The sequence below is a fragment of the Nematolebias whitei genome, chromosome 17 (genome assembly GCF_014905685.2).
Source record: "Nematolebias whitei isolate Nwh7 chromosome 17, NemWhi1, whole genome shotgun sequence".
NCBI lineage: Eukaryota > Metazoa > Chordata > Actinopteri > Cyprinodontiformes > Rivulidae > Nematolebias > Nematolebias whitei.
The window spans coordinates 37,414,378-37,429,518 of record NC_056514.1 but is presented as its reverse complement, the minus strand read 5'-3'; the positions used below and the strand labels follow the sequence as shown (position 1 = coordinate 37,429,518).

Genomic DNA, 15,141 nt, shown 5'->3' with positions numbered 1-15,141 from the left:
ATATATATATATATATATATATAACATTATGACATCACGTGCACTGTTGAGTTGGGAGAAGTGAAAATTTACAAATTTGCACTGTTCGAGTGTTGTCATTGTGTTGGGGAGAGTAAATGTCATGAATAAATTTGACATTAAACATAATCAAGTTTAAGTGTTACATCGTTTTCAGACCCCTTTGGTAGCAGCCAAATTGACAAAGACCATGCAGAATAATGTAGTTTTTTTAATTCTACAGCAGACAAAGATATGGAGTCTCTTTAAGTAGGTCTAGGGGAAAAATTATCAGTATTGGTATCGGTTATCGGCCAAATAATTTTAACACATCGGATATCGTCCAAAAATCCAATATTGTGCATTCATAGTTTTTATATTATGGTTGAAAACATATTTCCCTTCTGCCTTGAGTACTTGCTGTCTACCATAACAATCTCTTATCTCGACCTGAAGGCCGGCTCGTCGGCTCGCAGTGCCTCCTTGGCATTGTCGCCACGACAACATGCTCAAAACGTTCTCTTATCTCCATCTGGAGGCCGACGGCCATGGATCATGTCTGTGCAGCTGGCGGCGGGAACAAGACGAGGGAACACCAACTGAACTCCACTGCTGTTTTCATGTATGCAGATGACGATGTGATGCTGATTCTGTTACAATGTTCTCATACATGAGAACGTACGCATCCATGTATGTAACCAGTCCTGAATGCAGTCCTCACAAGTAAACTGTTAAAAATCACCTGCCGTGAATGTGGTTCTTTAAAGTAAATAACTTTAGTGAACGAGAGGATTTCTCCAACAACAAGTTAAGTTAATCATCTGCTAACAGTTAGCTAAGCTTGTTAGCAGAACTAAAATTACTCTATGGAGAAAAAAAAAACACTTTCGTATGTACAAAATAAAGCTATGTGTTTAATATTTTATTTGACTAGCTTCACAGGTGCTGCATTGCAGGTAATTTTACCAAACAGAACTTCAGTTTTTTACGATTCTCTGTTTCACATTACAAGCTAAGCTAATTACTTAGTATGGTATTAAATCCCCAAATTTCAAAGCCCCGTAGCTTAAGTCACATTCTTCTAAAACTCAATCTTAAATGCTGAGATTTACTATATTTTTCTTATTCTTAATAAATGTACTATTGAGGTGACAAACTGTGTATTTTCAACACACAGTTGTAAATTAGCACCCAAAAGGCCTAAATACAGTGATTAATTAATTGTTACATTTAAGACTTACCAATTTTGTGCTTGAAGTTTTTTTGTGCTAGTTTCTGTGGGACATAAACAAGAAGTGCTTTGTGAAGAAGAAAAAACACAATTATGTGGGTAGCCAACAAAAAACAAATTCACAACATACAGACTGCAATGTTATGTTCCATATTGGCTGGAAAAATCTAACACAACCTACAAACTCATAGTTGACATAGTCATGTCTCCTGCAAAACATCTGCACCCCCTTTCTACGATGTTGAGTGCAACCTAACAGCTTTGTGACTGCGTAACTTTAGTTGAAGCTAAAACAATCAGGACAAAATGTAGTGTTCGTATGTTAGAAGCTTCTACTTGCCAGCAGTCTGATGTTGACATTTGTTTGTGCATCTTTGGCTGGGTTAACTTGCTGGTTTTGTCTGTTGACCATTGTGGTTTTAGCAACTCATCCTTAATATTGGACTCTCATTGATGCTAGTTTGCCTGGTTTAATATAATTGGGCCTAAAAGAAATCCATGTTACCAAAAGTAATTAAAACTAGTATTTGACTTCAATCAAGAAGGAGCTACGGTAAGTCACAGACTTTTTCCATTTCCTGTTCCCTTGAAAATTCTGCAAAGAACCCAAGGAACCAGAGTGGTTGGGATTAAAAGTGCAACAGCACTCTTACCAAAGGACAAAACATAGAAAGTCATGTGGTTCTCAGAAGAAAATGTCCAATCATCCAAGAGATGAAGCAGGAACAAAGAGATTACAATGCACCCAAGCTTGAAAGTGGCACCCCTGTTCTTCTTGGTACCACTGTGGAGAGGAGAGTGCAGGCCCAGTCCAAGGCCAAACAGACTGCCCATGTTCCGCAGGAGGCTCGCAAATGGTGTAGTGTCCAGGTGGACCCACTCTGGCTTGACACACCATTTCTGGGCTTTATCAAGGGTCCAGAGCAAGTCCACTCCCAGAGCTTTTAACAGGACATAGAAGCCAATAGCAAAGGACGTCAGGAAGGCGGTGATGATGAGGTACTTGTTCATGCCGGCGCTGTAGATCCATTTCTTCTTGGAAACAAACTGCGCTACAAGTGTTCCTGAAAAATACCAGAAACGTGCGCTTGGTACCTGCTTTAAAACATCTGGCACTGCACCACATTTTAGAGAAATGTACAATTAGTTCATCAGATAATATCTTTGTTTTTAGACAAACCAACCTGTGATGACTCCTGCAACGACCTGGTGTGGGAAGTGAGCTGCCATGAAGATCCTGGACATGCAAACTACGAGCACCACCAGGACCGTTAGGGTCCACAGCCCCACCTGCAACAATCTGTCAGAGCGAATGCTGAAAGTTAGTGCACAAAACCTCCAGACTTCCTCAGTCTGTAATGATACCCGACTGCACTTTGAAGGACTCACTTGTAAAGTAAACGAGAGCAATGCTTTTCTGTTGCAATGGAAAGAAGCGCCGTCACCATCACATACCAGACGCCCGCTGCACCCATAGCATGACCTGAAGGACTTCCTAGAAGGAACACATTTTGAACTTAAACTTTTCAGAATTTAGTTTGATAGGATTCAGAAAAAAAGCATGAATAAATGTAAATAACTTTTTTCCAACCCGTTTTTTTCTACTTACGAAAAGTGTACAGACATACATTTTACGTGCACTTTAAAAAAATCTAAGAATTTTACAGTATATTTTCTAAATTTTAAGAGTTTCTCTATAATAGACATTGAATAAATTAAAAGTGCACTTTAAGAAGATGTCATTTCACAACATTTCAACTAAAGTAACTTGCAGGTCCTGGCCAATCCCTCTCTGCTGTGCTTCCCCTAAAGTTCACATTTGTAAAATAAGCCATCTAGTTACTATGGCAGCCACAGAGGTAGCAGGGTTTGGCCCCAACTGTTCTTTTTGACTTGGAAAGATGGATTGTGGCTCTTTTGCACTGGAGAAACTAAATTAATCCTGGCCACTCTCCTGCATGTTTTACTTGATTCCGTGCTCCAGCACATCTGATTGAATGGTTAAATCTTATCTGCTTCAGCGCCTCTTTCCTGCGGGGTTCTGCAGGGCTTGATTCTTGGACCCATTCTGTTTTCACTGTATCTACTCCGTTTGGGGTCTATCCAGAGGAAACATGGTCTTTCTTTTCATTCATTCATTCATTCATAGATAGATCAATAGATAAACTGCAATGAAATGTAGACTCAGCGTGTCTGCTGGCTTCTTTCCTCCTTAGATACCGGTAAATAACTTTACTAATTGGCATTTATAATGTATGTGAATATTTTTGTTCAGTGCCCTGAGATGACTTCTGTTGTGACTTGGTGCTATATAAATAAACTAAATTGAATTACCTCAGCATGTTTTGCAAAAGCGTGCTAAAAACTTGCAGGACAGTGGCCATCGAGGACCAGGATTGGACACTCCTGAGCATGCATGTTGATGTGCAAAACAAAACTCACTTGTGCACTCATTAAATTACTGAAGCAAAGATAAATAAAATACTATGAATGGACCAAGGTGCTGGAGTTGATACTTCATTCAAGACTATTAAAATTGCACCCATTCATAGAAGCCCAAAGCGTCTCCTGTCAATAACAAACTTAAATATTAACCAGACCAATAGTTCACTGTGCCAGATGGATCTAATCAATCATCGGCTTGTTCTTAAGAAGAAGGCAGACGTCACGTGGTCTGTACTATGAACCCTACCTGGTCCCGTCTCACATGTGATGGGAAACTGCTGCAGCAATGGGGCCTTTCCCGCTCCGTAAAACTGGGTCTCTTGAACCCACCAGTACGGTCTCTCCCCAGAAAGAACCCTGCAACGAAAAAACCCAACAAAATAACAGAAAGTCAGTTTTTCTCCTTTGCCCACTGTGTTGTACATTGACTCAAGAATCTTGTCCAGATTACCACTTCAGCACCAGGTTGAGCCAGTCCCCGACAACAGCCACCCAGATCAGCCTGATCCCAGTGTCCCTGCGCACGTGGAACCAGACAGGGAACAGGCAGAAGAACGTGGTGTGCAGGTCCGCCACCGTGGACGCAAAGTTGAACAAGCCCTTGTACCTGCTGTGTCTGGTCTGCAGGTGAACCGCCACCTCGACCCCCCAGCTGTGGAGAAGATCCATGACTCTGGCGTTGGTGGGCACGTGGAATCTGTGGTTTTGTGCACTTTTTGCTCGTCAGACGGGGTTCTGCAGCTCTCTGAGGCTGTTGCGTCTGCTTTTTCTTTGCAATTCCCATTTTGGACTTTACTCAAGGCTAGCAAACCTGTTTGCGTTTGGGACAGTACAGATGAGTTCCTTAACCTTTACACCCCCGAGGCCCCCTCTGCCGAAATCCATCAATAAATACAGCTGCGGCTGTCCATGCCACAAATCCACATTTACCAGAAAATTATCCTCCAAAACCAAAATCAGACTTTTTATGTTTAAATCCAAGCACCTGATGAATTTGTAGCCTCTTGTCCGCGCTGATAAATCATATTTCACCTTCGTAGATAATCCCTGTCTGACCTACTTGTCACCTTCCACAGGTTTTATTCCAGTCTCATCAGTTTCTGCTCAGCCTGAAGAGAATCATTCAATCTTTGATCGTCTTACGCAATCTACAAACCGGTTGCTCCATCGTAGTGGGATGTTTTCACCAAATCATTAATGGAACGATTATATAACTGATATAGAAAGACAAATAGTCTTATAGATTTGAAAAGTATTCAGGGAAAAGCAAACATCCTTCTGCATTCAGCAGGGAGTTGCAGGAAGCCTCCTCCCCTCAGAGCTGACTCAGTGGGAAACACTCCAACCCCCCCCCCCACCCCACCACTTTATCGTTTCACCTTGTTTGTGTGACAAACCTCCCAAACTCCGGGTGTTTTATTACGCGTGTGTCAGGTCCAAAGATCAGTGCGAGCATGCGTCTGTGTGGTGGGTCTCTTGGTATAAAATCAAGCAGCTGTGTCACTGAAGGCACCAGTCCTTTCAGGAACATCTCGCTCTCACTTCATCTTTACTTCTAACTGCTCCAGGCGAAGATGCTTGACGCTCTAATGGATGTCGTGCAGGGACTGGGGGTGAGCAGCACCCACTACCTGCAGACCAACTATAAGGATGCTCAGGGCTTGTTTCTGTGGGTGTCCTGGGCGGCGGACCTCAGGAACACCTTCTTCATCTTTTTCCCGCTTTGGTTTCACCTGCGGCCTTCGGTGGGCATCAAGCTCATCTGGGTGGCTGTCATCGGAGACTGGCTGAACCTGGTCTTTAAATGGTGAGCTGAACATACATACAGATAATAATAAATCATTTTAAATATCTCCTAACCGAGTTGTTTTCTTCAGGATCCTGTTTGGCGAGAGGCCGTACTGGTGGGTCCACGAGGCGTCTTACTACGCAGACTCCACTCGACCTCACATTGAGCAGTACCCGATGACCTGCGAGACCGGACCAGGTGAGGGATGCCTCCACACACACAAGGCTGCGTCAGCTTCCTCCCTCCTCATCACAATCTGCAGAAGTTACTGTTCAAATACTGCTCAGGGTCCATTTATCGCGCCTAAAGTTTAGGTTCGTGATGCCAGTTAGCGTCTCGCAGTTTGGATCGAATCACCAAACACTGAGTCCACGTGTGCACAATAAATATGACTGTGAGGGTTAAAGCCGTTTGAATGCAGTCAGCTACAAGATTTTTGAGCAATAACCTTACAGTCGTGATTATGAACAATTAATACATTTTATTAAAGTAAAAATAACAATTCTGATAAAAAAATTATTATTAAAACCAGACATATATAAGAGATTTCACTCTGCTTTTATATCTATTGCGTCATATTCTTCCATTTAATTTAGCGTTTTATTCACATTTTGATCTTTTTATTAAATTATTCTGTTTTTCTTTTTTGTCTTCCATCATTTTATTTATTTGCGTCTCTTTGTGGTTTCGCCTTGCTTTTTTTTTTGTTTCTTCAAGAATACTTTAGTGCAAAATTACAGAATAACTCGGTGAGCGTTATGTAATGTTCCTAAATGTATGACAGCGTCTGAATTTTATATATTTTTTTATAATTTTATATGATCTGCAGGCGTTAAAAGTCAAGAGAGATAAAATTTAAATTTAAAAAAAGCAATCAAACAGAGGAAATCTTTGTCATCATACGTTAAATGACACCATCAGTGAGGTGTATTTGCTTTATCATCTTAATAATAAAATGTTTTACAACAAAAAGGCAGTTCTTTTTGATTTTCTTTGTATTTGTAACAAGAAAAAATACTAATTTTATTAGTTGAAACTGCTGAAAACTGATACTTTGAGGCGTCTTCTTGGGCAAATGCATATTTTTATATTAAATAAATAAGACGAAAAGTAACCATTAGGTTTAACTTTAAAACATCATAATTAAACCAAGCAGCATTATAAGATATTCAGCTTTTTAGATAAAATAAAATAAAAATCAAGTTGATTAAATCAAGTTGTCATTGTCTGTGTAATCTAGGCAGCCCTTCTGGTCATGCGATGGGGGCCGCGGGGGTCTACTACACCCTGGTCACGTCCATCCTGCTCATCCTGAGCAGCAACAAGACCCACAAGAAGTCGTCAAACATCAACTGGTGAGTCCAAAAATAAAGAAATAAAGAAAAGAAATGGACGGAAAGCTGCAGTTTTACTTCTCGTCTCCGCTGACGTCAGCTTTGTTTACCACTTTCCCCGTCCCGAGTTTATCGTTCAGAACACAGTATCAGTACCGGAGTTGATCATTGACTCCTGGGGGGGTAACTCATTGAATGTAGGGTGCTATTCTTGGCTTGTTCAGATCTCGAAGCACATCAATAACTCATCAAAATCAAAATAGATCAGTAGTAACCATTTTGTTGCGTTGTGTCCTGCGGTTCTGATTAATTTATTGTTGTTGCAGGTATGTGAAGGCTGGTCTGTGGTCCCTGTTCTGGGGGGTCCAGGTGTGTGTGTGTCTGTCCCGGGTCTTCATTGCTGCTCACTTCCCCCATCAGGTCATTGCTGGAGTCGTCACAGGTCAGTGTGAAACGTTCCCGGCGCTTCAGCGCGGCGCTCAGAAAGCGGGGCGTTCTCTGACACGCTCTCATCTCCTGCAGGTATGATCGTGGCCGAGGCCTTCAACAGAACCCGGTGGATCTACAGCGCCAGCATGAGGACCTACTGCTACACCACCCTCTTCTTGACCTCCTTCGCGGTCGGGTTCTACCTCCTGCTCAGAGCTGTGGGCGTGGACCTGCTCTGGACCCTGGAGAAGGCTCAGAAGTGGTGCGTCCGGCCCGAGTGGGTCCACCTGGACACCACGCCCTTTGCCAGCCTGCTGCGGAACATGGGCACCCTGTTCGGCCTGGGTCTGGGCCTGCACTCGCCGCTGTACACAGAGGCCAAAAAGAGCAGCAGCGTTTCGGTCCGAGCGGGGTGCGTCGTCAGCTCGCTGCTGCTGCTGCACCTGTTCGACTTCTTCAGGCCCCCCACCCACACCGCCGCCCTCTTCTACCTGCTGTCCTTCTGTAAGAGCGCCACCGTGCCCCTGGTCACCGTCAGCCTCATCCCGTACTGCGTGAACAGAGCTCTGAGTGTGCACGACAAAAAAGGCATGTGAGCCAAACCCAAAGACTGAAGAGACTCTTCAACGTGAACTTTATTTTGGTGCTCCGTGTTTTACTGGACTCGGAGAAGCTTCGAGGCGTCGTGCCGTTTGGACACTGAACCGCTGAGGAGCGCTCCGCTCGTTTCTGGGATCTGGACAAAGATGAGCGCGTGTTTCAGGGAATGTTTGCGTGTCGGCTTTGATAGGTTATTCCAATTGTCATAAAAGTGTATTTTTGAAAGTATTTTTTTGAATATTTTTTAATAAAAATCAGTGGGAAAAGTATCGACTTTGTCCTTTTTTTGGATGTTTGTTGACTGTTTCAGTCCCGTAATGATTCATGTTAAAGTCCAAGCTCTGAACTTTGCAAACTATTAAATTAAACGTTATCTTGAACACTCCATGTAAACAAAACGCTCGGCTGAATCAGCTGAAAACCACGTGTCTGACCTACATCTGGCTGGTAAACAAACATGGCGGAACAAGAGCAGCGTGGCGCCTCAGAGAAAACATTTAGGTGGAAACGCGAGTGAATAAAGAAATGGAAAAGAACGAGTACGACCAAATCAATACAGTGAAGCACCTTAAAGTCCAACGGTCTGACCTGTTGACCTGTCTTCAGTCCCTTGGGCTGTTTCTGCAGGTAAACAAACACACCAGGTGTTTGGCATCTGGTCACACGGTTGAATTTAAGGACATGGAAAAAGTTTTACTCGTCTTCATGGAGTTTACTTCTGTTTCCAACCGATAAAGAATCCTGTTGTAGAAAATAACGACTCGATGGGCATTTCTTTTCGGCGAGCGAGGACGAGGCCATGCTTTTCTCACGTTTGAACCTCAGGACAGGTGTTTAGTCGTAGCTCCCGTCTTTCCTCTCCAGGTCTTGTGGCTTCGACCTTCTGTTTGTTTGAGAACTGATCTAAATGTTTTACTGATGACCTGTGAGGCCTCGGATGGACAGACTCCTGTGCATTCGTGTGACTCCTGCAGCCTTACGTTGCCTCCAGATCCTCCAGATCTAATGATCATTTGGTTTTGGGTCCAGGCTGGTCCACAGAGGTGTTCTATGTCGTAAAGGCTTTGCCCTTTAAGGCTATCGCTAGTGGATAGCGCAGCACTGAAAACTTTAGTCCACGCCCACCTCCGGTCTGTATAAATTGCACTGAGACCGCGGATCGGCTCCCTTTTGTCTTCAGCCAGCAAGCAGCATGAGAAAACTAAATGGCAGAAGATGATGTCCAGCGGAGACCTTCTCCTGTCCAGCCTGCAAGGCGGGATACAACCTCAGCTACGGGTCTTTTCAGTTGTTTCTCCTAAACGTCGGAACCAGCAGCTCCTTCGTATTAGACAACTCTTGGTGCATTTAAGCCTCTTGGCTTTTAATACGGCATGACAGTTGACAGCTTTGTATTGTTTTATTTTTTTAACGGTTTTTATGATCTCATGTCCAATGTTGTCTTTTTACTATTTGCACTGTGTGCAGCACTTTGGCCAACGATGGTTGTTTTTAAACGGTGTAGGAGTTCCAGTTTCTTCTCTTGCAGCTTTCCTACACCAGGGGGCGCCAACAGAACCACACCTGAGCGCCACTCGCCTGATGAGCTGTAGGAGTACTAAAGGCAGTAGAGGACTGCAATCAGACGCTGGTGCGTTATCTGCCAATCGCTGGACTCCTGTGGTCCTCCTGAGCCTCGGACCTTCCCGATTGTCTCCTCCTCCCGTCGTTTCTTGCCTTCCGTCACTTGCCTATCGTTTGTTTGAGACCACTTGGACCTTCCTCACTCCTCGCCATTTTAACCTTTTTGGATTTTGCCTCCGTGGCAACTCTTCCTGCATACAGGTTCCAGTCATGCCTTGCTTCTTCATACTGGTCACATTTATTCACTTTCTGTAAATAAACATTGTTAAACTTTCTCCTGGCCCTGAAGTCGTTGTCCTCGGTTGCATACCATCTGGGTATAGAGCCAAATCTTACAAATGGGCTATACGAACTAATTCGATTTGATTTGGATAAAAGTGCTGTGGTTGTGAAGGAATTCAACTCAGGAAAGCAGATGGACTTGAGGAGCTCAAACTTAAATCTTTCTGTATTCCAAAAAGCAAAACAAAATGGCTGCCGTGGCAGCAAAACCACGAGGTCACAACTCGGGAATGATCACAAGGACCACGAGGAGGACTGGCAGTGGCACGAAACCTAACATTGCTGGACTGAGGAGGGAGGGGGAACTGAGACTGATGAGTGGAGTCTTCATCTTCAAACCAAACCAGAGGTTCTCAGCTGGACTGAGTTCTGGACCATTTCCCAGGTTCTCTTTAAACCCTTGGAGCGGTGGGTTAGCATCTTTGTCTCAGTCGCAAATATTTGGGAAAAAAAAGTCTGGATTTTGCTCCAGCCTTCTCTTTTTCAGATCTGAGAAGTTCCCCAGACCCTGCTGAAGAACAAACAGCATGATGCTGCCACCTCCGTGCTTCATTATAGGGACGGTGTTCTCATCCTGATCAGAGGAGCTCAGAGTCCGACGTTTTCTTTAGGCCCAGTTCACTTCCATGCAGCCCAGCTTCTACTGGTCCTGTGGACAGATCCTCCAGTCTCTGCAGAAGATCTAAAGTTATCTTTGGCCCCCAAAGCCCCCTTATAGATCTCATGTTCTTTATTTGTCATTTTGTGTAACCTCGGTGGATAAAGACAGTTCTGGAACAATGCAAATCAATATCTGAGCTGCAGAGACGTGTCTTTCAGCCTGACCTGCAGCGATTACCGGTACGTAGATCCACACGTCACTCGTGCCTCTGTGGCGGTTTGTACAAATACAGTCTGTGGTGCAAGCAGAACATTCAATATTTGTATTTTGTGGAATCAGCTCGTGACTTTTCTGCTGAACGTTCAAATAAAACAAACTTCTGTGTCAGAGAAGCTAAAACAAAGCGCTTATCTTTGAAGGTAGAAAAAAAATCCAGATGAAGTTCAAATGTTGCAGGAAAACCTTGTGGCTCATCTAAAAATATGGTTCGACAGGAGCCAATTCTGTGTTCATGAGCAGGTTCACGATAAGCTGCCCATGAATGATGTAAGGAGCCACGTGGCCCCAGGCTGCCCTACATACTGATCGAGCTCCGTGGGGGCCCCGTCTCAAAACCCACTGACCTCTTCGTGTCAAACGGCTGCTTATTCAGACCAAAGTCTGAGGACACGTCCTGTGGGTCCACCCTGTTAAAGACGTCACATTTGTCAGCCTTCACGTTTTCTGACAGAGCAAACAGCTAAAATACAGAAACATCTAATAAAGCTTAACCTTGACCAGGTATTAACCTTCATTTTATTATCGTGGTGAATGCTGAGTCAGCATTAATTCCTGTTCATAGCTGATTTTTTTTGTGTACTTTGTGTTCCTTTAATCTCTCAAATATCAACACTTTCAGCTCAGTCGGCAAAAGTAAAACAACTTTTAGTATTTGTAGTTTTTATACTTTTTGAATTATTTACAAAAATATTCAAAATAAAGAGACAAGGATAAATATTCAATTTATTTAAAATAATGTTTTCAGAAATCAAATCAAGTTTTTTGCTCAGTTTTTGTATTTGTACGCTCCTATTAGCTTTTAGCTGCTTCTGTCTTGCTAATTTAAGCTTTTAGATTTGACCATGCTTATTTTAGATTTCAGCTTTTACCCATAATTTATAAAAGTTTTAAACTATTTTTTTAAATTTGTTTTTGGTTTTAGCTACTGTTTTGTTAATTTTAGTTTTTAGGTAAGATGTTGCCAACTTCACCTTTCAGCTACTGTTTGGATATTTTTAGTTTTCCCCTACGATTGTATTTTCCTATTGCTAGAATTCAGCATTTTTGTTATTTTTCACATTTAGCTACTTGTTTGGTAATTTTAGCTTTTAGATATTGCTTAGTTTTGATTTTACTTATTGTTTTGATCATTTTAGCTAGTTTTGCTACTTACGACTTTAATTTATAATTGAGCTAATTTTAACTTTCAACTATGGTTTTAATCATGTTAGCTTTTAGCTACTGTTAAAACTTTTAGCATTAAGCTAAATATTTGTCCATTTTAACTTTCAGCAATTTTAGGTGATTTTAGCTTCGTTCTGCTTGTTTTAACTTTAACAATACGCCTACTGGTAAAAGTACAGGCAAAATTATTCAGCACTTTAATTCACTGTGTATTTTACCCCCAAAATGCTATTTATATAATAACACTAATAATACTACTACTACTGCTAATTATTATTATTAAGGATGTCAGTATCAGATAGAAGTCCATAAAAGACTGAAAAAGTAGTATTGTTTAAAGCAAAAATGACATTTTTCCAACACATCCTCATAAAAAAAGATCTAAATAACATTCACTTAAGTCAAATAATTATAGTTAATAAAAAATGCACTATATATTGTGTACTGATAGAATCCCACTACACATTCTAACAAGAACCAAAACCTGCAGACGAGATTCTGAAGCAGCAGCGGTGTAGTGACCCGTCTTTACCGGGTTTGGCCAGCAGGGGGCGGTGTGGAGCAAAGTTCACCACGGCCCTGCAGGAGAAGAAGATTAAAACTTAAAGCTGTTTGAAACTTTTTCAGTGGTTCTTCAGTGTTGAAGCTTTTAAAAAGCCCAAATAATAATAATAACAATAATAATAATAATAATGATGATGATAATAATGATAATAATAATAATAATAATGAGGCTTAGCGTGGTTGTCATGTTTAAAATTGAGTCTTTTTACGGACAAACCGTGGCCTCTTCACACCAAATCCTGAAAGCAAAAATTCAGGTCACAATGTTAAATATAACGCAGAGCAACACGAGATATTATAATTTTATGATGCAGTGCTCAGGCTAAAGGCTCACCAAGGATAAAACTTCAAAAGTTCGACACAGAAAAACCAGTTTGACTTAAAGTTGTTCAGTTAAAACAATTTATTTGTATTTTTTTTGCTTAAATAATTACTTGGGTCATCCAGTGTAGGTTATGTTGGTTCATCATACATGTTGGTACCAGATTCATGATCAGTGAATGCATAGGGTGGATTTGTATGGAACAAAAAAAAAGTACAGAAAAAAAGATTTACACACACAAAGAAATAGACATTTTTACCACCGTGTGATCACGGGTGTGATTTGTGTGATTCCAGCTGTTGGTTCGCTTTGATTCGGGTTAAAAACGAGATCCTCTGGTTCTGGTAAACAACAGTTAAACAAGATGAACGTCATAAAACTACAAAATCAAAACAGTCCCCATTTTGAAAAGAGTGGAGCTAAAAGATCTCATTTCTAGTGTGTGATGGGTTTACAGAAACACACGTTTTATGATGACACACACACGCACGCACACAAAAGCATCGTCTTCTTGCGTTCCAGTGCTTTGAATGAGCTAAAATAAAAAAAGCGTTGAAAATCGGGTGACGTCACATGCAGCAACATGTTTCTCTGAAGGATGATGCACAGTATCAGAGCTGTTGGCTGTAAAGACAAAAAAAAAAACAATAATTCAAATAATAATAAACGTGTTTTTCCTCCGTTCGTTCCTCGTTTTGTTTGTGTAGGAAGAGCAAATCAGGTCACACACTCAAGGCAGCTCAACAGTGTCGACCTCAAACAAACTCCACAAAGCTTCATCTTGGATCAGTGCATAAACAGTCTGTGAAGCTACTTTTATTTATTTTTTTTAGATTTTTATAGTCATTTATATACAACAAAGTCCACCTGCTGGACGTCTTACAAAAGAACCGCATGGCGCTCCCCAGTCCTGCAGGTCCAGGAGGCAACAGAAACGACGAGTGTCTGAGAGTGAAGCCTGCGCCGTCGGCCGCTCTTCCTCTCTCTTTTTGTTCCGGCTTCAGTTCATTCGCCCAAAACTTTTGAGTTTCCAGGTTTTTCCAGCTCACGTCCATCATTTTGTGAGTTTGGTGACATGCTCATGCGAAATCAAGAAAAAGTAACGTCGTTTTGCTGGAAACCATGCGTAAAGTGAACGATTCAAACACGACTGGCCCGGCTCCTGCGGGGGCCTCGTCCTGAAGTTGAGGGTGGGGTCGCAGGTGGACCCTCAAAAACCTGGAGAGGAAGCGGACAAAAAATACATTTAAACATTTTTTTCCTTTTATTTCCCTACAGACTAATAACTGATTTTGAAACTTTAAACTAAGATCCAGCGCTGCGGCTGTTTTGTAGAGGAGACAAGTTAATCTCAGAGTATTTGTTGTGAGACACTCTCAGCTACTACCACACCAAACTTTAGGTCAAAACTGGCTGAGGTATGGCCTAATGCTGCGTAGCAGTGGCAGACATCTTGAATCAGGTTGACTCCAAAACATTAATGGTGACGGTCTAGTATAAGGCAGCACCTATTATTATCCACATGACAAGGGTTTCTTAACTTTATACTTTACTCTTCCGTCAGCTTTAATGTTGCCTGAACCACAACGTGTACCCCCACAAATGTGATGTCAAAACGACCGGCTCGGCACCATGATGTGTTATTACTTTTATTGGCGTTTCTAGTTACCATGGCGATGTAATTTGCAAACAAAGACGCCATTTTTCCCCATTAAAAACACCTGACAGAACACTCCTCACACTAACTGCTGCTGTGAAGTCACATGACTTAGAGTGTAGAAGTCCGTGAAGAAATCTTAGAAAGTCACTGTTGGATTTGTTTGAAACTCACAGAAAATAATCAGACCTGATGTATCTCTAGAACTGATTAACGTTTGGAGCCATTTTGGTTCAAGATGGCTGCCACAGCTACCTCAGAAAACACAAAACTGACTATAACTCTGTCATTCTTTGACATATTGAGCTGAATTTTGGTATGGTCTTAGCAGAGAGCGAGCTGTTTTACAAGTAAATTACAAATTCAAGATGGCCACCTTAGCCAAAAGGGGAAAAAACATGACAACTTAGATATTTTAAAAGATATTGAGCTGGAATTTGGTGTGGTGGAAGCTGACAGCGATGCACATTAAATACTGAATTCAAATGAAAAAATCCAAGATGACCACCAAAGCTACATTTAAATGGATTTAACTCAGCTACTTTTACACATATAGAGCTACTTTTACACATATAGAGCTACTTTGTAAATGTCTATGTTGATGACACAGTTGTTTATTGTCGAGTTAAAACAGTTGATAAGACTTTCCAGCTTTCACAATCTTTTACACACATAGAGCTGACATTTGGTGATACACATAGAGCTACTTTTACACATATAGAGATACTTTTACACATATAGAGCTACTTTTACACATATAGAGCTACTTTTACACACATAGAGCTACTTTTACACATATAGAGCTACTTTTACACATATAGAGC

At 41.6% G+C, this 15,141-nt stretch overlaps 3 protein-coding genes across 3 annotated transcripts in view; 1 reads left to right on the top strand and 2 right to left on the bottom strand.

The window, feature by feature from the left end:
- Nucleotides 1–1,608: 1,608 nt before the first annotated feature.
- On the bottom strand, nucleotides 1,609–4,342 carry g6pc1a.1 (glucose-6-phosphatase catalytic subunit 1a, tandem duplicate 1). Its single transcript, XM_037691563.1, has 5 exons — nucleotides 4,125–4,342; nucleotides 3,921–4,030; nucleotides 2,618–2,723; nucleotides 2,413–2,528; nucleotides 1,609–2,292 (listed from the first exon to the last, which is right to left on the bottom strand). Exons 1-5 carry the CDS (start codon nucleotides 4,340–4,342, stop codon nucleotides 1,787–1,789), a joined length of 1,056 nt encoding a protein of 351 aa, XP_037547491.1. The 3' UTR covers nucleotides 1,609–1,786.
- Nucleotides 4,343–5,190: 848 nt separating this feature from the next.
- Nucleotides 5,191–8,084, top strand: g6pc1a.2 (glucose-6-phosphatase catalytic subunit 1a, tandem duplicate 2). Its single transcript, XM_037691562.1, has 5 exons — nucleotides 5,191–5,480; nucleotides 5,551–5,660; nucleotides 6,703–6,817; nucleotides 7,123–7,238; nucleotides 7,319–8,084. Exons 1-5 carry the CDS (start codon nucleotides 5,248–5,250, stop codon nucleotides 7,819–7,821), a joined length of 1,077 nt encoding a protein of 358 aa, XP_037547490.1. The 5' UTR covers nucleotides 5,191–5,247; the 3' UTR covers nucleotides 7,822–8,084.
- A 4,642-nt stretch (nucleotides 8,085–12,726) lies between these two features.
- Nucleotides 12,727–15,141, bottom strand: part of ank3b (ankyrin 3b) — a 155,168-nt gene continuing 152,753 nt past the window's right edge. Inside the window, exon 50 of the mRNA XM_037691560.1 lies at nucleotides 12,727–13,878. The gene's annotated coding sequence lies outside the window, so the exon portion shown is untranslated. The remainder of the gene's footprint in view (nucleotides 13,879–15,141) is intronic.